At 49.4% G+C, this 21,252-nt stretch overlaps 6 protein-coding genes across 6 annotated transcripts; 4 read left to right on the top strand and 2 right to left on the bottom strand.

The window, feature by feature from the left end:
• The first annotated feature begins 6,909 nt into the window (after nucleotides 1-6,909).
• Nucleotides 6,910-7,296, top strand: LOC121862969 (basic salivary proline-rich protein 2-like). Its single transcript, XM_042361424.1, has one exon. The coding sequence runs from the start codon at nucleotides 6,910-6,912 to the stop codon at nucleotides 7,294-7,296; it is 387 nt and encodes a 128-aa protein (XP_042217358.1).
• A 2,579-nt stretch (nucleotides 7,297-9,875) lies between these two features.
• LOC121862968 lies at nucleotides 9,876-10,229 on the bottom strand. Its single transcript, XM_042361423.1, has one exon. The coding sequence runs from the start codon at nucleotides 10,227-10,229 to the stop codon at nucleotides 9,876-9,878; it is 354 nt and encodes a 117-aa protein (XP_042217357.1).
• A 367-nt stretch (nucleotides 10,230-10,596) lies between these two features.
• On the top strand, nucleotides 10,597-11,058 carry LOC121862967 (basic proline-rich protein-like). The gene has a single exon (XM_042361422.1). It carries the CDS (start codon nucleotides 10,597-10,599, stop codon nucleotides 11,056-11,058), a length of 462 nt encoding a protein of 153 aa, XP_042217356.1.
• An 89-nt stretch (nucleotides 11,059-11,147) lies between these two features.
• LOC121862966 (skin secretory protein xP2-like) lies at nucleotides 11,148-13,407 on the bottom strand. The gene is made up of 2 exons (XM_042361421.1): nucleotides 13,083-13,407; nucleotides 11,148-11,650 (listed from the first exon to the last, which is right to left on the bottom strand). Exons 1-2 carry the CDS (start codon nucleotides 13,405-13,407, stop codon nucleotides 11,148-11,150), a joined length of 828 nt encoding a protein of 275 aa, XP_042217355.1.
• Nucleotides 13,408-16,860: 3,453 nt separating this feature from the next.
• Nucleotides 16,861-18,390, top strand: LOC121862965. Its single transcript, XM_042361420.1, has one exon. It carries the CDS (start codon nucleotides 16,861-16,863, stop codon nucleotides 18,388-18,390), a length of 1,530 nt encoding a protein of 509 aa, XP_042217354.1.
• A 78-nt stretch (nucleotides 18,391-18,468) lies between these two features.
• On the top strand, nucleotides 18,469-19,805 carry LOC121862964. Its single transcript, XM_042361419.1, has 2 exons — nucleotides 18,469-19,097; nucleotides 19,355-19,805. Exons 1-2 carry the CDS (start codon nucleotides 18,469-18,471, stop codon nucleotides 19,803-19,805), a joined length of 1,080 nt encoding a protein of 359 aa, XP_042217353.1.
• The last annotated feature ends 1,447 nt before the right edge of the window (nucleotides 19,806-21,252 follow it).

Raw genomic sequence — 21,252 nt, 5'->3', positions numbered from 1 at the left:
GATAACCAACTTTTTCCCAAGAAAGTAGAAATATTTGCATTTTCTTGTAGTGATACAAAATTTCCCGTTTTCTATGATAATCTGCTTTGGAAAATACGTTGAGCTAATATTTTCTTAAAAGTCGATAATCTACTTCCACGAAAGTCAATCTACTTTCCGGTAGATAATCTGCTTTTCAGAATGAATAACCAACTTTCCCGGAAATGAATGTTCCCATTTTTCTATGATACAAATTTCCGTTTTCTATGATGATGAATGACCAACTTTCCCAGAGAGTAAAATGTTTCACATTTTCTGTGATACAAATTTCCCGTTTTCTGCAGTAATCTACTTTTGGAAAATAAGTTAGACTGTATTTCCCAAAGATTCGATAATAATCTACTTACGAAAGTCAATCTAGCAAAGTAGATGATCTACTTTTTCGGGAATAACCAACTTCGGAAGTAGATATTTTTCGGGAAAGTAGATAACCAACTTTCCGGAAAGTAGATATTTCCATTTTCTATGATACAAATTTCCGTTTTCTATGATAAGTAGATAACCAACTTTCCCAGAAAGTAGAAATATTTCACATTTTCTGTGATACAAATTTCCGTTTTCTATGATAATTATATAATCTACTTTGGAAAATACGTTAATATTTCCCAAAAAGTCGATAATATACTTCCACGAAAAGTCGATAATTTACTTTACCGAAAAGTGGATAATCTACATTTCGGGAAAGTAGATAACCAACTTTCCCGGAAAGTAGATATTTCCCATTTTCTATGATACAATTTTCCGTTTTTCTATGTTAAGTAGATAACCAACTTTTACAGAAAGTGGAAATATTTCACATTTTCTGTGATACAAATTTCCCTTTTTCTATGATAATCTACTTCGGACCAATTTGGCCCCAGCGGACCTATTTTGCCTCAACCGGACCTATTTTGCCCAAACCGGACCTATTTGGGCCAAACTGGATCTATTTGGCCACAACCGGACCTAACTTGGCCACCTGGCCCAATCTGGCCTACCCTAGCCCAAACTGGCCCACCTGGCCCACCCTAGCCCTCCGTGGCCCAACTTGGCCCACCCTGGCTAAGGATCTGTTAACCAAATTTTGATATCTGGATTATTGCTTGTTCAAATGGCTTTTAGAAGATTTTAATTACTGTACGTTTGCAATGCTAATTACTCGCCACCTATGAGTTTTCGAGGTAATTTCATGGTGCTTGTGTATTATTCTGGGTGTACTTAAAGTCTAGGCATATTTAATTTTAGTTCTGACAGAAAAAGTATTTTTGGCCAAAAATCCTGTAAGGGTTAAGCCTAATATATTTACAAGGAAAATTCACACACAAAGACTAGAAGGCAAAACAGAATGGCAACTTTATTTAAATTCCTATTAAACATCCTAAATATTATACCTAACAATCATAACAAAAATAACTTATCTGTTGAGTTGAATACAGGTCAGTCACATAAGTAAAGAAAGTAAATACCCAAGCAACACCAAGAGAATTGGGGAAGCAGCTCTGACACGATACAGCAGTCGGTGTCAAGAGTAAAACTGACACTCAGCCGGCTTTACCCAACCCGAAGGGTGGATGGCGGGAATTTAATGTCATCTGGTGTTCATCACCGGAAGAACAGTATACTTAATCAATTATTATTATATTTTTTTTTTTACGGGGATTAGCCCACCCGGGCACGAGTCACTGATCACATCGGGGCCCGGGGGCGAAAATGTAATAGTAATAATAATAATAATAATGATAAAGAACCATAAAAAAATAAATAATGAGAAACAATATATGTGTGTTGTGTTGTTAATGGTAAGAGAAACAATTGATACCCTGCAATTGTGTGTAAATGAGGCAGAAAGTCAGATCAGCAACCTGGGACTTGGTCGCAATTTTCGTGATGCCATATGGCAGCAGGGTCTACCATTAGACAATACAGTATATTATGCTTCCAATATCTTCCCAGGCGGTAGTACCTCCCTCTTTGGTAGCTGCCTAATACCTACTACCTGTTACGAATAAACTAGCTAATTAGAATAAATCAACTAAATAAATGTATTTTACATGTCATATTACTACAAAATAATACAGATAATATAATTATAATATATACAATACACCTGGATTTATATGAGCTCCAATGAAATCACTAATACTCTGTACCTGATTCACTGGAGCTCTCCGTAATCCGAGTTACCTCAACTAAGGATTCATGACAATGCTTGATAATTCTTTATACTCGCCAAATGACTTAAACTATACGATAAAGGAGACAATTATGTGACGTAACAGTCTTCGCTTCAAACACTGAACTATGATCCAGGGATTACTTTCTCTGTAATAATCGAATCACATGAAAATTAGGCCCCCAGCTTATTTTACCTGATGATTAAACACCCTAATGATACCTGGGGGTTTAGGCAGGGCCGTAACCAGCCTTGATGGCACCCAGGGCATTGGTTGAATTTGGTGTCCCCTCCCTTCACGGCTCCCCACCACCACTAACCCTCCACTCCCTGCAGCCCCACTTCCACCGCAAATAATTTTATCAACTAAATTTTAATTCATATAAATAATGTAGCATAATAGTAAATAAGGAATTGCTAAGACACTGATGATGATGTATAATTGTACGTTTGTATCAAGGCAAGAACTGGAATAATTTTCTATAAGTAATCACCAATTTGCTGCTCAAAATACACATAGTCTACATTCAGTTCATAAAATACCATAACCCAGTGGATCGCTTAACTTTTCATTATAAAATTCTTTTACTCTCCAAGTAAACAGATTCAATAATAATTTTGGACAATTCTGATGACAGATTGACCAGATTTTACTCTTAATCCTAAAAAGTAAGTTTATTTATCCAATATTAATTATCATAATACACAGTATATCAAGGCTCATACATTAAAAAATTAAAAGTATAATGGTGTGTTAATTACATCAGCACATATGAGGCACCTACAGAAATATCACTGAAAACTAAGAATGTATATTAAGAATGACTCTGGAACATCATTTATTACAGAATCACTTTTCTTGCCTTCTTGGTTGCAAATTCATCTATTACACTGTCAAAATTCATAGAATTTGCTATCTTCTGTTCAATTGATACAATAGCTATGTTATATAAACGTTCTTGGGCCATAGATGAACGCAAGTAATTCACAGGAAGCAACCGTAACTGGAAGAGTTAAGAATATACTCAGAGCTACATCATTATTGGGATATACATCTTCAAGAACATACAGTATGTGTAAATCATATTCAACAGACCCAGTGGAGTAGCAGCTGATAGATTTGCCAACAGTGCATTTGCCTGAAGCTTTAAAGGTTCAATTTCAGATGCAAAATCATTTATATCTAAATCACTTGGATATACAAGAGCAAGATCAGATGTACTCTTCTTCAGGTTGTCAGTAGTAAAGAATGACAGGACAAAGCCATGAAGAAATGAAAACTCCTCTGAAATACTCACCATTTTTAAAAATCTCCATTGGATCTGTGTGATGAATAGCATCATATATTGAATTGCATTCCCCTTTTGAATTCCATCTCTAATGTGAGAGCTTCATCCTCAGCCAGTTCTCCTGGCAATCTTTTCTTTTTCCTTGGTATTCTCTCTGGAAAATTTGGTGTGATTCCAAGATTTTCTGAAATATTCTCAGCATGTGCTACTGCCAATGTGACTTTCCCACCACTTTTTCTCATTTCAGTAAAATTGGATACTAAACCATTCAACATTTTTGTGGGACAATCAAAGGTAATATTTTTTGCTTGAAGGCCACAGTTGACACGGTCGATGAGGATCAGTATGTCACACCAAAAATCTAACAAACAAATGAAAGTGAAGTCAATCTAATTCATCAGTGTTCTGGCACCTGTTACCGTGTCCGTATTCAAGTTGGGGTCATTAGATATACTCTGCAAAACTCGATACAGTTTAGAAAGCTGGTGATGAAGTGCTACTACTGCCTGTTTCTTTGAGGCAATTTGGCGCCCAGAGCGGCTGCCCCTTCTGCCACCCACTAGGTACGCCCCTGGGTTTAGGTTAGGTTAGCGTTACGATGTTTAATCATTAGGTGAAATAAACTGGGAAGGGCGGAAGAGGGGTTACTCTTCATGTGATCAAACAGTGATACATTAAATTTTTATGAATCGTAGTCCAGATTCATAATGAGTCGGAAGTAATTTTTTCTCGCCTACTAAGAAGTGTGAAACCAGATGAAAAAACAAAAAACAACATGAAACTATTTTCATGACACTGAAACTCTTCCCTAAGTACAGACATAAAGGAAAAAAAACACGAAACCTTATGAATCCAGGTTCCTACACGTGTGATTGGGGTTCATCATCAACTGGTCCCACAAGATGCATCACCGAGAAGACGCAATACCTCCCACCAGCTCATCAGATGATCAGCCAACGACACGTCCCATTCATCAATACGAGTCGCTCAGATTTACATAGCAGATGGCAATTCATCAATGATTCTCGGGTAGGTGGACGGGCGAGGAGGTGAACGTATGGTAATGTATTCATATATGCTGTGAGGGAGGGGGAAGGGGGAGAGAGGGAGGGATGATGGAGAGGGAGGGATGATGGAGAGGGAGGGAAGATGGAGAGGGAGGAATGATGGAGAGAGAGGGATGATGGAGAGAGAGAGGGATGATGGACAGGGAGGAATTGGGAAGAAAAGAGGATGAGAGAGGGATGGATGAGAGAGGAATGAGGGAGAGGGAGGGATGATGGAGGGGGAAGGATGAGGGACGGGGAGAGGGAGGAATGTGTGAGAGAGAAATGGATGAAGAAAAGGGAGTAATAAAGGAGATGGAAGGAAGGGGTAGACGCAGAGCCCCCCGTTAATAAAAAAAATGTGATCTTCAACACTCCCTCTCTGTCTGTCTGTCGACATATTTTTCTGTTTTTCATTAATATTTATCTTTTCTCTGTCTTGTTTTTCTCTCAGTTTCCTATCTAATCTTCCTTTTATTTTTAGTATGTTTTCTCTCATTCACACAAGAGTTTTATGTTCCCATGTTTTCAGTGTGTGTGTGTAAAAAGTTGTTAATAGTTGTTTATGGGCGTCCAAAAAACTCAATGGCATGCTAAAATTTTTAACCACCAAATTTAAAACAAAAATATTCAGTTGTGTTGAGAATACTGCAAACACACACACACACACACACACACACTCTGCCACCACCACCAATTGCAAGATATTATCCAGAAAGATGACCTCTGTTCTCACATTCACGTAACCTTTGACACATAAGAGGCTACTGAAGGGCGAGCCCAAACAATCTACTGCCATCCCCACGAATCCTTGCCCACATTATTATAAGGTTGACTATCACATCTTATTTTGGCATTCAGGTGACCTTCAGTAACCAAAGGATTAGTGATTGGCCCGTCAAAAAACCACGAGGTTGTAGTTGTTATGCCTCTTTAGTAACCTACGGAGCTTTTCTACAATGAGTTTGATTTTTCCTAAAGATTAGTTAATTATCCATCACGTTCTTTTACTAAATTCTCTTCATCCTGTAATATGAACTGAATTAATGTTGAACTGTTTGGCTTTCACAACGTTGTAGCAAAATTTCCGGATGATAAGATAAATTTGGTTCTTCATTTCTTCCTTCGTTTTTGTTCATCGACAGCGACTACACAACCCCTTCACCAAGTCAGCAACCCATTGTGGACGTTTGGGTCAACCTTACACAGTGGTGGAGAGGACTAATGAAGGTTTTGAGAATGGCCGTAACACCTGCAGTCTAAAAATGATCCTAAGTCTTTGCTTGCCTTGAACACATCGATTATATGCTAATCACTTCACCTCAGTCTATTTCAGGAGATAAGTTTTTGAAGTTCAACACCAAAAGGAGCATATTAGTAGAAAACGTAAAAGTTTACTACACCACAAATCACTCTGAGAAGTTTCAGGTCTTTAGTTTTAAAGGTTTCTCAGAACATGCTGACCAAAAATTTCGTTGCCGCTGGTTATCATGATGGTATTTATATTAACAATTACTAGCCTGGACACTATGGCTTTGATCTTTATATAATGGAAACATAGTAGCAGTAGCAACATGGAATGGTCTGTCCTCCAATCTACACTCAAGGGAGACTTCAACAAAGCTAAGAAACTTAAAACACACATTATAAGGCTAAGGAAAATGAGTCTCACGAGGTTGACAGTCCACTAAGGAAGGTGCGAAAGAACACGCCAAATATCAAATTATTGATAAGCATGGAGGCAATGTACTACACTCGACCACCTTCACTTCCTTGACTAAAAAGTTAGATACCCCTTCACAGTTGAGTGGACTAAGGGTAACCCTGCACAAACCAGTGATCCCAAGGCCAGTAGGCGAGTGTTGTATCCATTCGACTGTCGTACCTTAGGGCCAGCTTAACATATAATCATAATTAAAAAAATTATTTATTACGTCAATAATACAATCCCTTGACTCCAAACCTATAAATGATAAACCTTTTTTTGTTTTACATGAGTCAAATCGTTTAACAATCACCTTTTTATCTCCAGCACGCCTAGCACACTTACCATACCTAACACACCTCTATCACACCTAACACGCCCAGCACACCCGCTGTCATGTGTCCCCATCTTACAAGAAGCCACCACAACCAGAGGTAAAATCAGTCTTCTTTTCTAGACCCAAACAAAGCCTTAAGACCTTCTTTGGGGTGGCGGCAACCCCAGGGGCCCTCCCAAGAGCGTCGACGCCCCCAGGGGCCCTCCCAAGAGCGTCGACGCCCCCAGAGGCCCTCCCAAGAGCGTCGACGAACCCAGGGGCACTCCCAGATGCGGAGGCGCCCATAGGGGCCCTTACAGGGGTGGCGACGCCGCTAGGAGGCCTCCCCAAGGGCCCTCCTTATGGGAGGCGGTGACCCCAGGGGCCCCGACACTGTCGGTGGCGCCTTCAGGGGCCTCCCAAAAGCGACAGCACCCCTAGGGGCTCGTCTTATGGACAGCATCGCCCCCAGAGCCCCTCTCAAGGGCGGTGGCGCCCCCAGGGGACCTCCCAGGGGCGGCAGTGCCCTAGGGGTCCTCCCAGGAGCCCACCCACGGGCGTCGGCGCCAACAGGGGCCCTCCGAGGAGCAGCAGGGGCCCTCCAAGAGAGGTGGCGCTCCCAAGGGCCCTCCCATGGGCGGTGGCGTGGCCCTGTCAAAGGCGGTGGCGCACCCAGGGGCCCTTCCAGGGGCGATGGCACCCACATGGGCCCTCCGAGAAACGGCGGCGACCCCAGGGGCTCTCCTTAGGGGAGGCAGCGACCCTGGGAGGCAGCGACACGAGGAGTTGTGTCAGGGGCGGTGGAGCCCTTAGGGATTCTCCTTCGGGGCAGCAGCACCCCTAGGAACCCTCCCACGGGCGGTGGGGCCCCCAGAGTCACTACCCACGGGCAGCGGCGCCAAAAGAGGCGTTGGGAGCCCTCCAAGAGGCGACGACGCACCCAGGGGACCTCCCAGGAGTGGCGGCGCCCTCAGAGGCCCAACCACAGGCGGCGACGCCAACATGGGCCCTCAGAGGAGCGGCGAGGGCCCTCCAAGAGAGGTGGCACCCCAAAGGGCCCTCCCAGGGGAGGGGGGTGGCGCTCCCAGTGGCCCTGTCAGGGGCGGTGGTGCACCCAGGGGCTCTTCCAGGGGCGATGGCGCCCACACGAGACCTCCGAGGGACGGAGGCGACCCCAGGGGCTCTCCTTCGGGGTGGCGGCGACCCTAAGAGCCCTCCCAGGGGCGGTAGAGCCCTCAGAGGCTCTCTTTCGGGGCAGCGGCACCCTCAGGGGCTCTCCTTCGGGGCAGCGGCACCCCCAGGGGCACTTCCAAGGACGGTGGGGTCCCCAGAGCCCCACCCACGGGCAGCGGCGCCCACAGAAGTCCTCCCAGGGGTGTCGGGGGCCCTTCAAGAGGGGTGGCGACCCCAGGGGTGCCTCCTAGGGGGAAGGCGCCTCCAAAGGTCCTCCCAGGAGCGGTGGCGCCTCTAGGGGCCCTTCCAAAGGCGGCGGCACCCACGGGGGCCCTCCTAGGAGCGGCGGCCCACCCAGGGACCCTCCAAGGGGCGGCAGGGACCCTCCTTAAGGGTGGCAGTATCTCTACATGGCCTCCCAGGGGTTGTTTCGCCGCTAGGGGTTCTCCCATGGGCGGCGGCGCCCACAGGAGCCCTCCTAGGTACGGCAGCACCCCCAGCGGCCTGTAAAACCAATGACCCTTTTCAATGTTAATTACTCGCCAACTATGGGTTTCCAAAGTTCGATTTTGGTGTTAATGTGTTATTCTGTAAGTACTTAATTAGTTAAACTTTTAAAATTTCAATTCTGAGAGAAAAGTATAGTTTGGTAAAAAAATTACTAAGGTATAATTTTCGACAGCTTTAGCCCAAAATTAGATTTTGTTGAAAATCACATTATAGGTACTCCCGAGCATGCTGATTTCAAATATATACTCTACGATTCGATTGTAGGATAATTAGGGGTGGACGGCGCTCCCAGGGGCCCTCGCAGGGGCGGCGGCTCCCCTAGCGACCCTCCAAAGGACGTCGGAGACCCCAGGGGCCCTTCCAGATGCGGAGACACCCCAGAGGCCCTACTTAGGGGGTTACGACGACCCAAGGGGCCCTCCCTAGGGTGGCGGCGCACCCAGAGGCCCTCCTTAGGACGGCGGCACCCCCTAAGGCCCATCCACGGGCGGTGGCGCCAACTGGGGCCCTCCGAGAAGCGGCAGGGGTCTTACAGGCGGTGGCTCCCAGGCCCCTTCCAGGGGCGATGGTGGCCCCAGGGGCCCTTCCAGGGACGGTGGCGCTCCCAGGGGCGGCGGAGAATACAGGGGCCCTCCCAGGGGAGTCGGCGCCCCCAGGAGCCCTCCAGGGGCCATATCAGCGGCGGTGGCGACCTCAGGGGCCCTGATAGGGTCAGCGCCGGCCCCAAAGGCCCTTCCAGGGGCGGCAACGCACCTAGGAGGCCTTCCCAGGATTGGCGGCTCCCTCAGGGGCCACGCCAAAGGCAGCGGCGTCCTCTAGAACCCTTCCAGATGCGGCGGCGCCGCTAGGGGCCCTCACAGGGGCGGTGGCATCCCTAGAGGACCCTCTCAAGGGCGGTGGTCCCCCAAGGGCCCTTCTTAAGGATGGCGGTGCCCCTCTGGAGCCCTGTTTGGGGCAGCGACGTCCCCAGGGGCCCTGTCACGGATGCGGAGACACCCCTAGAGACCCTCACAGGAGCCCTTCCAGAGACGGTGGCGCCCCTAAGGGCCCTTCCAGGGGCGGTGGCGCTGTCAGTTGTTCTCCCAGGGGTGGCAGCGTTCCCAAGGGCGGTGGCGCTCCCAGGGGCTCTTCCAGGGGGATGGCGTCGTGCCCTGGGGCCCATCCATGGGCGGCAACGCCCACAGGGTCCGTTCCAGAGGCGGCGGGGACATTCCCTGGAGTGGTGGGGTCTTTCACAGGGGTTGCAGGACTCGAAGCACTACCGCCCCTGGCAGGGCCACCAGGGTCACTGTTGCCCTTGGGAGGGCTCCTGGGAGCGCCACCGCCCCTGGGAATCCCTTTGGGGACGCCACTGCCCCTGGGAAAGGCACTGGGGGCGTTACAGCTGCCAAGCGTGGCGGGGCCCTCACAGGGGGAGCTATAAAGCCTCCAGTGCCTTTCCCAGGGGCAGTGGCGTCCCCAGGGGGATTCCCAGGGGCGGTGGCGCACCCAGGGGCCCTCCCAAGGGCAACAGCGACCCCGGGGGCCCTGCCAGGGGCGGTTGTGCTCCCAGAGTCCCTCCCAGTGGAGGCGGCACCCCCAAAGGCACTCCCAAGAGCAGTGGCGACGCCAGGGGCGGCGGCGCTCCCACGGGTGATGGCGCCCGCTAAGGCCCTGCTAGGGGCGGTGGTGCCCAAATGGGCCCTTCCAGGGGCGGCAGTGCAGCCAGGGACCCTCCCAGGAGCGGCGGCGCTGCCAATAGACCTCCCAGGGGCAGTGGTGTCTTCAGGGGACGGCGGCGCCGCCAGGGGTTCTCCCAAGGGCCGCGGCGCCCCCAGGGCCCCCTGTCAGGGGCGGAGGTTCCCTCAGGGGACCTCGGCAGGGCGGCGGTGCATCCAGGGGCCCTCCCAGGAGAGACGTCGCCCCCCGGGTCTCTCCCAAGGGCGTCGGCGCCCACAGGGGCTTTTTCAGATGTGGAGTCGCCCTTAGGGTCCCACACAGGGGGCGGCGGCGTCCCCATGGAGCCCTATTAAGGGCGGCGCCACCATCAGGGGCCTTCCTTAGGGGTGATGGAGTCCCCCGGGCCCTCGCAGGATCAGCGGCACTCCCAGGGGCCTGCCACGGGCTGTGGCGCCCCCAGGGGCAATTCCAGGGGCATCGGCGCCACCAGGGGTTCTTCCAGGAACGGTGGCACTCCCAGGGGTCCTCCTTGGGTTGCTGGCTCTCTCAAGGGTCCTCCTAAGGGACGCGACGCCCCCAGGACCCTCCCAGATGTCAAAGCGCCACCCTTGGGCTAATACTGGGGCGGCGGCGCTCCTAGGGAACCCTCCCTAGGGCGGAGGCGCCTCCAGAGGCCCGCCTTCTGGGTGGCGGCAACCCTAGGGGCCATGCCAGGGGCGGTGGCGCCCCAAGGGGTGCTTCCTAGGAGTGGTGGCGTCCCTAGAGTCGTCCCCAAAAGCGGCAGCTCCCCCAGGGGCCTTCCAAGGGGTGACGGCGCCCCTAGGGGGCCTTCCAGGGGCGGCAGCGCCGCTAGGGTTCTTTCAGGGGCGTTATTGCCCCCAGGGGCTCTCCCAGTGGTGGCTGCGCCCCCAGGTACCCTTTCAAGGGCGGTGGTACCCCCCAGGGGGTTTTACAGGGGCAGCGGCGCCAACACCGGTTCTCCCAGGGGTAGCAGGGGCCTTCCCAGGGTTGGCGCCCCGAGGGGGCCCTACCAGAGGGGCCGCGTCCCCAGGGGCCCTGCCAGAGGTGGCGGCGCCCCCAAAGGCCCTCCCGAAACGGTGGCGCCCTCAGGGGCACTACCAGGGGCCGCAGTGACCCCAAGGGCCCTTCCAGGGGCTGTAGCGCCCTGAGAGGCCCTCCCAATGGCGGCAGCGCCGTTAGTGGCCCTCCTTACGGGTGGCGGCGCCCCCTCGGGACCTTCCCAGGGGCAGAGGCGCCCTCAAGGGCCCTCCCAGGGGTGGCGGGACCTTCCCTGGGGCGGCAGAGTCCCTGCCAGGGACTGTGGTGCCCCCAGTGGCCCTCCCAGTTGCGGCGGCGCCGCCAAGGGCTCTCCCAGGGCGGCAGCCGACCCCAGGGTTCCTTCCAGGGGCGGTGGCGCCCCCAGGGCCCCTGCCATGGGCGTCAGTGCCTCTAAGGCTCTCGGCGGAGCGGTGGCACCATCAGGGGCCCTTACAGGGGCAACGGCGCCCCCAGGGGTACTCCCAGATGCGGAGGCGCCCCTAGGAGCCCTTACAAGGGCGGCGGCGCCTCTAAGAGGCCCTTCCAAGGGCGGCGGCGCCGCCAGGGTCTTTTCCATGCGCTCTGGCGCCGCCAGGGTCTTTTCCATGCGCTCTGGCGCCGCCAGGGTCTTTTCCATGCGCTCTGGCGCCGCCAGGGTTCTTACAGGGGCGGAGGCGCCCCCAGGGGTCCTCATGATAGCTCTGAGGCTTCTGCGTGGTGATCCTGATAACATTGTTTCCTTAAAATTGCTAGAATGTATGAACCATGGGACTGGTGAATCTAAATGGATCCAAACAACAGCTACACATATGAAGATGTTTGGACTAGACCACCTGTACAAAGTTGAGACACAAAAGCGCTTCCTGCCACCCTGGCGGGCAATTCCCTTCGATATCACAATACCGACATATCCGCCTAAATAAATAATTATACAAAGTATTTATCTCCAACACATTGCCAAAGTGAGAGCTCTTGAACACATACACACACTACAGACTGATGATAATATCACACAGACCATCTACACTGATGGATCTCTTAACATCGCCTGTGGGAGGGCTGGAAGTGCTATTGTTGTGACTCAACCTGACGGTAATATAATTGAGAAAGGAGTTAGAATTAACAACTGAATTAGTTGCCATACTCACAGCTATCAAATTCATTGAAACCACTGTTACTGACAGTCTCATCATCACTGACTCTCTATCCTCACTACTTGCCCTTGGCACCCTCAACTCAAGTTGTCACGCGCTTGTCTCTGAAGCCAGACACAAATCTGCGTACCTTGTTGACCGGGGTGTCAAGGTCAAACTTTTGTGGATCCCCTTTCACATAGGACTCAAAGAACATGACAGTTGATGCCCTCGCCAAACTCGCGTCTAACAAAGACACCGTTGAATACAATTTGGGTCTGTCAAAAGGAACCCTTAAAACTGTAATTAGGAAAGAACTTATTGATGAATTTGACGCAAGTAGACAAGTGCAAACAGGCACTAGTCGATCCATAGTTTACCATGATGAGATGTATTAAGTGAAACATGTATATGGAGCAAGTAACAAGATCACTAGATTACAAGATGTTGTAACCGCTAGATTAAGGTTAGGATATAAGTACCTTTGGCAGTATGTTCCCCAAGCAGATGTAAACAAGACTAAATGTAAAGTGAATGGCCAGCACACTTGAACACTACGTCCTCGACTGTGTGAAGATAGAACCTTTTAGGGACAGGTCCAAGCACACTGTGTGTGAAATGGCACAACACTTCATCTCTAATGGCAAGATAGCCGACATATTAAGATTGTATCCACTTTTTTGCACTTAGTAACTATATCAGTAATCATGTATAGAACCAAATACACAATGTGCTTGAATACTTCTCACGCAAATGTGAATAACAAAGTGTGCGGCCAGACATACTGCCTAACAGTCCTGTACTCACGCAGTTGTGAATAAGTTACCCTTTATGTATAGAACTAAACAAATAATGTAATTGAAATACTGCGTAACTTTCAGTGCCATAATATCCTGACCACGGGGGTTAATTATTATGACCCGTTGTAAACTCTACTCTGTAATCCTTTTGCGCTACCGCTCACAGGATGAGTGTGGGGTGCACAATAAAGTAGCCGCTGTAAGCGGCAAAATCAAAATCACCATAAGCGGCGGTGCCCCCCGGGGCCCTGCCAGGGACGGCGGTGCCCCCCTGGGCCCTCCCAGGGGCAGCGGCGCCCACAGGAGGCCTTCCTGGAGCGGCGGAGCCCCCGGAGGCCCTGACAAGGACTAGGGCGTCTCCAAGGATCCTTTCAGGGGCGGTGGCGCCCCAGTGGCCTTTCCAGTAGCGGTGGCGCCGCCAGGAGTTCTCCCAGGGATGGTCCCAGTGGCCCTGCCAGGGGCAGCGGCGGTCCTTGGGGGCTCTCCCAAGGGCGGTGGCGCCCCTAGGGGCCCTCCCAGATGCAGAGACGCCACTAGGGGATCTCATAGGGGTGGCGGCGCTCCTAGGGGGCGCTCCTAAGGGCGGCGGCGCCCCCAGGGGCCCTCCTTAGGGATGACGGTAACTTTTTACGCATTCATACGCCTCACAAACAGTTTTCTCGTGTTAGAAATGAGCTATTGCCCAGCTTATCTTTCGGTACCGACCTGACCTAGCTTGGAGTAGGACGTGCCCCTAAGTGCTCGTGTTAGTGACCATAGGAAATGGCCGCCGTGGATCGTTGTGATGTGGGGGAAGAGGGACGGTGTGTGAAGAAAGACGACCCCTTGGCCACTCTGCTAAGTCAGTTGGAGCAGTTGAGGATAGAGATAGAAGATTGAAAGGGGGAGAGTGAAGCCCTCAGGACTGAACTCCTTCAGGTAGGTGTCCTGCCTAGCAGGACACTTGTGAAGGAGGGTCAGGAGGAGCAGGGGTGGAGAGTGGTTATCTCCAAGGGGACTAGGGTCAGACTCAGGAAAGCTGACCAGGGTGTGGAGTGCAGTAACCCCTACCAAGTGTTGAAGGAAGCTGGCGAGGAAGAGAAGAGGCCGGTGCCAGGAGAGAAAAGGGCAGTTGTTCAGACCCTGCCCAGTGGTAAGGTTGTGGTAGTTGGGGACAGCCAGGTGAGGTTTTTAGATAGGACTTTTTGTGCAAGATATAGGAAACGTAGGACTAGGGTGTGTTTTCCTGGGGCTGGGATAGGGCTTGTAGCTGAGAGGATAGATAGGGTTTTGTAAGGGGAGGGTACCAAGCCAGTAGTGTGTCTTAGTGTAGGAGGTAACGACATAGGAAAGGTTAGGAGTGAGGAACTTTTCAAGAGATATAGGGAGGCGCTGGGGAAGATTAGAGATAGGGGAGGGATCCTGATAGTATGTGGTGTCTTGCCTAGAAGAGGAGTTGGTAGTGAATGGCTGTCCAGGGCAATTGCTATAAATTACCGACTGGAAAATCATTGTGCAAGCAATGGTTGGGCGTTCCTCGATAACTGGCAACCATTCTATGGCAACGACTACCTGTACAGTCGTGACGGAGTACACTTGTCTTGAGTGAGAAAAATGGCAAATGAAATTCAACACCAGCAAGTGCAGCATACTTACTATTGGAAGAACAAATATTGTTAATGTATACAGCGTTAACAACATCAACCTACCGAAGTCGAATTGTGAAAGAGACTTAGGGGTACTTGTAAGCCCGGACCTATGGCCTAGAAAACAGTGCATTAATGTTCGAAATAAGGCAAACAAAGTATTAGGTTTTATACCTAGAAGTGTAAGTAATAAGAGTGCAGAGGTCTTATTGCAACTATATCTTGCGCTAGTCAGGCCGCACCTCGATTATGCTATTCAGTTCTGGTGCCCTTATTATAGAATGGATATCAATTCACTGGAGTCGGTGCAGCGAAGAATGAAGAAAATGATTCTGGGACTTAGAAACCTTCCATATCAAGATAGATTAAAGAAACTAAACTTGCATTCCCTAGAAAGACGAAGAGTGCGGGGAGATATGATAGAATTATTTAAGTGGGTAAAAGGAATCAATAAAGGGGATATAGATTGTTACCGCAAGCGGTACATAATTATGATGACATATAAACAAATGTTATGTTAGGCTGTAACTCATGTCATGTTTATTGGGCGTGCCTGCCCGTGTACAGTGTAGAGTGTTGAGATGAGAGGCCCAGGAGGAGGTTGGAGGGTGTGAAGGGAGTTTGTTTATGTATCATTATAATCACCTGACTCAGCCATAGCTGACCAGCCAAGGGGCCAGGCTATAGGGTGGGCATTTCAGTATAGCTACCCATATCTTAGAGTCAACACCTACCCTGGCTTCTCTCTAGACTTTCAACACATAAGTTTAACTAGTACTTCTTGTGTACACAGGTAGACTGTGTCATTGTTTTTGTGTTAAGATTAGACTAATTACATAGCCATGATTGTTATGTAAATATATATTGGATTAAACATTTATGTAGGAGTGCCTATGTATGACTTATTTGAAATACTAAATGAATTGTATTCAACAGGTTTGACCGAATTATAATGTTCGTGTACGACGTGAGAAGTATTATTCACCCTCTAACCGTCTGATTGGCGGTTACAGTCAAACGTGGATGTCTACTGTGCAGCAGTGCTACCTTGAATCAATGCGCGGGCAGCAGTAACCAAGGTCAACTCAACTCAACCCACTGGAGGGATGCGCGTGAGTGTGTGCGTGCGCGCGCGCGTTCCCAGTGCCACGGATTACAGTGCACGCCCATAGATATATAGTGGCGATAATACTTGAACCTTTATGTTAGTGAAGAAAATAATGTTGTCAGAGTGAGCTCAGCCACTCTTAGTGTACTTGGCTCACCAACACTCGTCACTCGAGGGACGAGTGTGTGCGTTTGGGTGTGGATGTGTGTGTATCCAGTGGCGAGTAAGTGCAGTGCAACGTCCGTGTACTTCTCGCATCGATAGTCTTGTGTGGGTGATCTTCATCACTCCCAGTGTAGTGCATATGAGAATGAAAACACTATGTAATTATTGTTGTCTGAAGGAAGTGCAGAACACAAATAGCAGTCATAATTGACTGAAGTGATAATGCTTTGTAAATAACCCAAATATCAATGTAAAGTCTGTAATGACTATCAGTAAAGCGAAATTTTCAAGGTCTCGTGAAACAGGAGTCAGTGGCAGGCACCTCTGATGGTGGCATGGCCCAGAAAGCCAACGACAGTTCGTACATGGCCGGAAAAATAGGCCATGTCTATGCTACAGGGACAAAGGACGCCCATGAAAACCCATACAGCTGCGAAAGCGACATCTGACTATCGAAGAAAAATGCCAAGATTGTACTGCCCATAGTGAGTGTGAAGATTCGGGGAAAGGACTCACACCAACGAAATCACATCAGAACTTTAGCTCTCTTGGACTCAGGCAGCGACAGGTCGTATTGCACCAAAGATCTGACACAGAAACTAAGGGTGAAAGGGACACTTAACCTGGTAACCATGGGTACACTTGCCCAAGAGATGATACTCGAGACAGAGGAGGTAGATCTAGAAGTGGTTGGCGCAGGCATGAAACGAGGCAGAACCATACTTATCCCGAAAGTACTCATTATACAAAATTTCCCCACAACGCTTCACAACTCCGAAGCGAACACAAGTGGTATGTCAAGGTGGACCCATCTGCGAGGTATGGAATTACCAGAATTGCAGAGCAACAGCATAGAAATTCTGATAGGACAAGATGTGCCACAGACCCTGGTACCCTTGGAGGTCAGAGCAGGAAGGGATGGAATGCCATTCGCCATAAAAACGCGACTGGGTTGGACAGTAAATGGACCGGTGGGGCGCCAAGACGCACAAGGAGTTTGCATGTCAGAATGCCTGATGACCGAAACTGTCTTGAGTCCTGAAACCCGTCTGGAAAGACAAGTTAAGCTTTTTGGGAGCTGGAAAGTGGGGACACAGGAGCCATGCAGTCAGCAGCTCATTCACTTGAGGACAAAAGAGTGTTGAGACTATGGTCAGAGACAAGCATCAAAACTAATGGTCATTACCAATTTCCCATACCGTTCCGTAATGAGAACACGGAACTCCCAAACAACAAGGCCGTGGCGGAGCGTCGACTAGATAGGCTTCGAAGGAGACTATCCAAGGACGCACGGCTGCGACAAGGATACGTAGAGGAAATAAATAAACTGCTTGCTGAAGGATATGCTGAATCAGTGCCTAAGTGCCAGTTGGAGTCCGATACTGGACTGGTCTGGTATCCGCCTCATCACCTGGTGTTGAATCCAAATAAGCCAAACAAAGTACGCATAGTTTTTGACTGTGCAGCCAAACACAAAATGACATCGCTGAACGACCAGGTACTACAAGGTCCAGACTTCAACAACAAATTACTTGGAGTCCTGTTTAGGTTTCGCCAAGGAACTACAGCCATCATGGCAGATGTGGAGGCTATGTACCATCAAATCCATGTAGCGCCAGAACATCGAGAGGCGTTAAGATTCCTCTGGTGGGAGAATGGGGACCTGAGTAGAGAGCCAGTAACTTACAGGATGAAGGTGCACATCTTTGGTGGGGTGTGGAGCCCTTCATGTGCAACTTACGCTCTCCGGCGCACATTCCAAGACCACAGATCCGAGTTTCCCGACATGGTGGCGCAAGCGGAAGTCAACTTCTACGTTGACGACCTGCTCATGTCGCTGGACTCATCAAATGAAGCATTAATGTTAGCGGGTCAGCTTCAAAGACTGTTGGCGTGTGGAGGATTTCGGTTAACTAAGTGGGCCAGTAATCACAAAGGAGTGTTGGCTACCATCCCACCAGAGGAGAAGCAAAATGCATTGAAGGAAATTGATCTGAGGCAAGACAAATTGCCAATGGAGCAAGCCCTGGGGGTTAGGTGGCTCCTGGAAGGTGATCAGCTCGCCATCAAGGTGCAACCAAACTCAAGGCCAGCGACCAGGAGAGGAGTATTAAGCCTGGTCAGTTCTATTTATGACCCACTGGGGTTCGTGGCCCCATTCATCATCAGGGCTAAAATATTATTTCAGTGTGAATGCAAGCGTCGATTAGGGTGGGACGAACCTTTGTCGGCTGTTAATCACACGACCTGGATCACCTGGCTAGGAGAATTGGCCCACCTAGGGAAATTAAGGGTACCCAGATGCCTAAAAACAGCATGTGCTAAAGAAATCATCTCAGCGCAGTTGCACACCTTCTGCGATGCATCGCAGGCTGCTTACGGTGCGGTGACCTATCTGAGAATGGTAGATTCTGGCGGAAGTATTCAGTGCTCTTTCGTGTACGGACGGGCCAAGCTGGCCCCACTCAAGCAACTGACAATACCAAGGCTGGAACTTTGTGCAGCTGTCCTGGCAGTGAACGCTGATCGAACGATTTGCCGAGAAATGACCATGACCATACACGAATCTTATTTTGGACGGATAGCATGCAGTACATCGCCAATTCGAGAAGACGATTTCAAACGTTTGTAGCCAACAGGATAGCAGTCATACAAGAGCTGTCAAGAACTGACCAGTGGAGACATGTCGGCACATCGCTGAACCCAACAGATGATGCAACCTGTCCTGGACCTGGTTGCAGGATCTCGGTGGATACGAGGTCCTGACTTTCTACTCAGTGTTGAAGAGCGGTGGCCAAAGGGAAAGGAACTGCCAGCAGTTCTGAACGACTTACTGGAGGTGAAACGAGAAGTACACCAGAGATCTGTAGTTGCTCTGGCAGTGAGCGAGCAGTCAAAGTGGTCCCTCGCCAAACTGTGGCTAAGGTACTCATCATGGTACCGCTTGGTGAAAGGGGTGGCATGGATTAAAAGGTTCATTTGGTGGCTTGGGTCCAGTACAAGGACCGCAGACCTGCGCCTCAAACTGAAGAGGCTAAGCACTGAGGAACTACAGTCGGCTGAGCAAACAATTATAAAATTGGTGCAGAAAGAGGCTTATGAGATGGAAATCCAAACTGTCATAAAGGGTGAGCTGCCGAAGGACAATAAGCTATATAAACTGGAACCTTACTTGGACGAGCGAACGTTGCTCAGATCAAAGGGAAGAATTAAAGGAACCCTTCTTGGGCGAAGTGGTGAGGAGCCAATCTTGCTGCCTAGAGACCACCACATCACCGAAATCATAGTGCGGGAGATGCACGAAGACAGAGCCGGACATGCCGGACGAGACACACGATGGCGTGTGTGAGGCAAAGGTATTGGATCCCCCAGGGCAGACGCTTGCTTGATAGAATCATACGACGCTGTGTAGTGTGCCGACGGAACAACTGGAGAAGTCGGCATCAAGGGCAAGCTGACTTACCAATAGATCGTGTCACTCCTGGAAAGGCTCCATTTGCTTACACTGGAATAGACTGTTTTGGTCCATTCATTATCAAGGTAGGGAGGAAACAGGTTAAGAGCTGGGGATGTCTGTTTACATGTCTAACTATTAGGGCTGTTCATCTAGAAGTCTTGGCCTCATTAGACGCAGATGCCTTCCTCAACGCAATAACAAGGTTCTCACGACGCAGAGGTACGCCAGAGCCTATTAGGTCGGGTAATGGGACAAACATGGTACGGGCAGCCAAAGAGCTCAAACTGGCAGTGAAAAGTTGGGAGCAAGATGACAGACTCAGAGGTGCCTTACTGAAAGCAGATATTGACTGGGTCTTCAATCCACCAGCTGCCCCATACATGGGGGGAGTGTGGGAAAGGCAGATTCGCACAGTAAAGAAGGTTCTGCAGGCGATTGTGGGCTCACAAGTTTTAGACGATGAACGTCTGCAAACACTGTTCTGTGAAGTGGAAGCCATAGTTAACGAGAGGCCAATCACCTTGGCTCCAAACACTCCAAATGAACCAAAGGCTCTCACTCCTGCTGATCTTTTGCACTTAAGTCAATAGGGTAATCTTCCCTCAGGTGGAAGGTCAATAGGCGAATCATACCACAGAAGGTGGAAGCATGTCCAGTACCTTGCAGATTAATTTTGGAAGCGCTGGCTGACGGAGTACCTCCTTCAACTCAGAACTCGACAAGTGCATTTCAGACCACGGCGCAACTTTCGCCCTGGTGACCTAATCATTATAGCAGAAGCAAATAGTCCACGCAACAAATGGCACCTTGGTCGAGTGATGGAAGTCAAGGCTGGAGAGGATGGACTTGTCCGACAGGCAGTGGTTAAGACGACGTCCACAATGATGCGACTTGTGACAAAATTATGCTTGTTGGAGGGAGCAATGGAAAGGGTTGACGGAGTCGGCCAGGAGAATGAATTGGGTATCCACACATGAAGATGGTGATGTCCGAACGTCAAAGGACCGAGATGTCCTAAGGAACTGATAAGTACAACAAGCCTGAGGGCAGCTTAGTCACGAGAACGTGACAAAGTTAAATACCACCAGCCTGAGGGCAGCTTAGTCACGAGAACGTGACAAAGTTAAATACCACTAGCCTGAGGGCAGCTTAGTCACGAGAACGTGACAAAGTTAAATACCACCAGCCTGAGGGCAGCTTAGTCACGAGAACGTGACAAAGTTAAATACCAACAGCCTGAGGGCAGCTTAGTCACGAGAACGTGACAAAGTTAAATACCACCAGCCTGAGGGCAGCTTAGTCACGAGAACGTGACAAAGTTAAATACCAACAGCCTGAGGGCAGCTTAGTCACAAGGACGTGACAAAGTTAAATACCACCAGCCTGAGGGCAGCTTAGTCACAAGGACATGACAAAGTTAAATACCACCAGCCTGAGGGCAGCATAGTCGCATGAACGTGACAAACTTAAGTATCAAAGGCCTGATCTGGTTTTGAGCGTGAACGCTCAACGGAGTGGGTGTTACCGCAAGCGGTACATAATTATGATGACATATAAACAAATGTTATGTTAGGCTGTAACTCATGTCATGTTTATTGGGCGTGCCTGCCCGTACACAGTGTAGAGTGTTGAGATGAGAGGCCCAGGAGGAGGTTGGAGGGTGTGAAGGGAGTTTGTTTATGTGTCATTATAATCATCTGACTCAGCCATAGCTGACCAGCCAAGGGGCCAGGCTATAGGGTGGGCATTTCAGTATAGCTACCCATATCTTAGAGTTAACACCTACCCTGGCTTCTCTCTAGACTTTCAACACATAAGTTTAACTAGTACTTCTTGTGTACACAGGTAGACTGTGTCATTGTTTTTGTGTTAAGATTAGACTAATTACATAGCCATGATTGTTATGTAAATATATTTTGGATTAAACATTTATGTAAGAGTGCCTATGTATGTCTTATTTGAAATACTAAATGAATTGTATTCAACAGGTTTGACCGAATTATAATGTTCGTGTACGACGTGAGAAGTATTATTCAC

This window comes from Homarus americanus, unplaced genomic scaffold (assembly GCF_018991925.1).
Source record: "Homarus americanus isolate GMGI-L3 unplaced genomic scaffold, GMGI_Hamer_2.0 scaffold24922, whole genome shotgun sequence".
NCBI classification, from domain to species: domain Eukaryota; kingdom Metazoa; phylum Arthropoda; class Malacostraca; order Decapoda; family Nephropidae; genus Homarus; species Homarus americanus.
This window is presented reverse-complemented; position numbering and strand designations above follow the sequence as displayed.

Bases quoted from the DNA above. Each gene is read 5' to 3' on its own strand.
- LOC121862966 (XM_042361421.1), bottom strand. From the start codon at position 13,407: ATGAGATCCCCTAGTGGCGTCTCTGCATCTGGGAGGGCCCCTAGGGGC. The intron at 11,651-13,082 runs GTGATTTTGATT...CAATGTTATCAG, and splicing joins GGGGGGCACCGCCGCTTATG to GATCACCACGCAGAAGCCTC.
- LOC121862968 (XM_042361423.1), bottom strand. From the start codon at position 10,229: ATGGGGACGCCGCCGCCCCCTGTGTGGGACCCTAAGGGCGACTCCACA.
- LOC121862964 (XM_042361419.1), top strand. From the start codon at position 18,469: ATGATGCAACCTGTCCTGGACCTGGTTGCAGGATCTCGGTGGATACGA. The intron at 19,098-19,354 runs GCGTGTGTGAGG...TCTAACTATTAG, and splicing joins GCCGGACGAGACACACGATG to GGCTGTTCATCTAGAAGTCT.
- LOC121862969 (XM_042361424.1), top strand. From the start codon at position 6,910: ATGGGAGGCGGTGACCCCAGGGGCCCCGACACTGTCGGTGGCGCCTTC.
- LOC121862967 (XM_042361422.1), top strand. From the start codon at position 10,597: ATGCCAGGGGCGGTGGCGCCCCAAGGGGTGCTTCCTAGGAGTGGTGGC.
- LOC121862965 (XM_042361420.1), top strand. From the start codon at position 16,861: ATGCAGTCAGCAGCTCATTCACTTGAGGACAAAAGAGTGTTGAGACTA.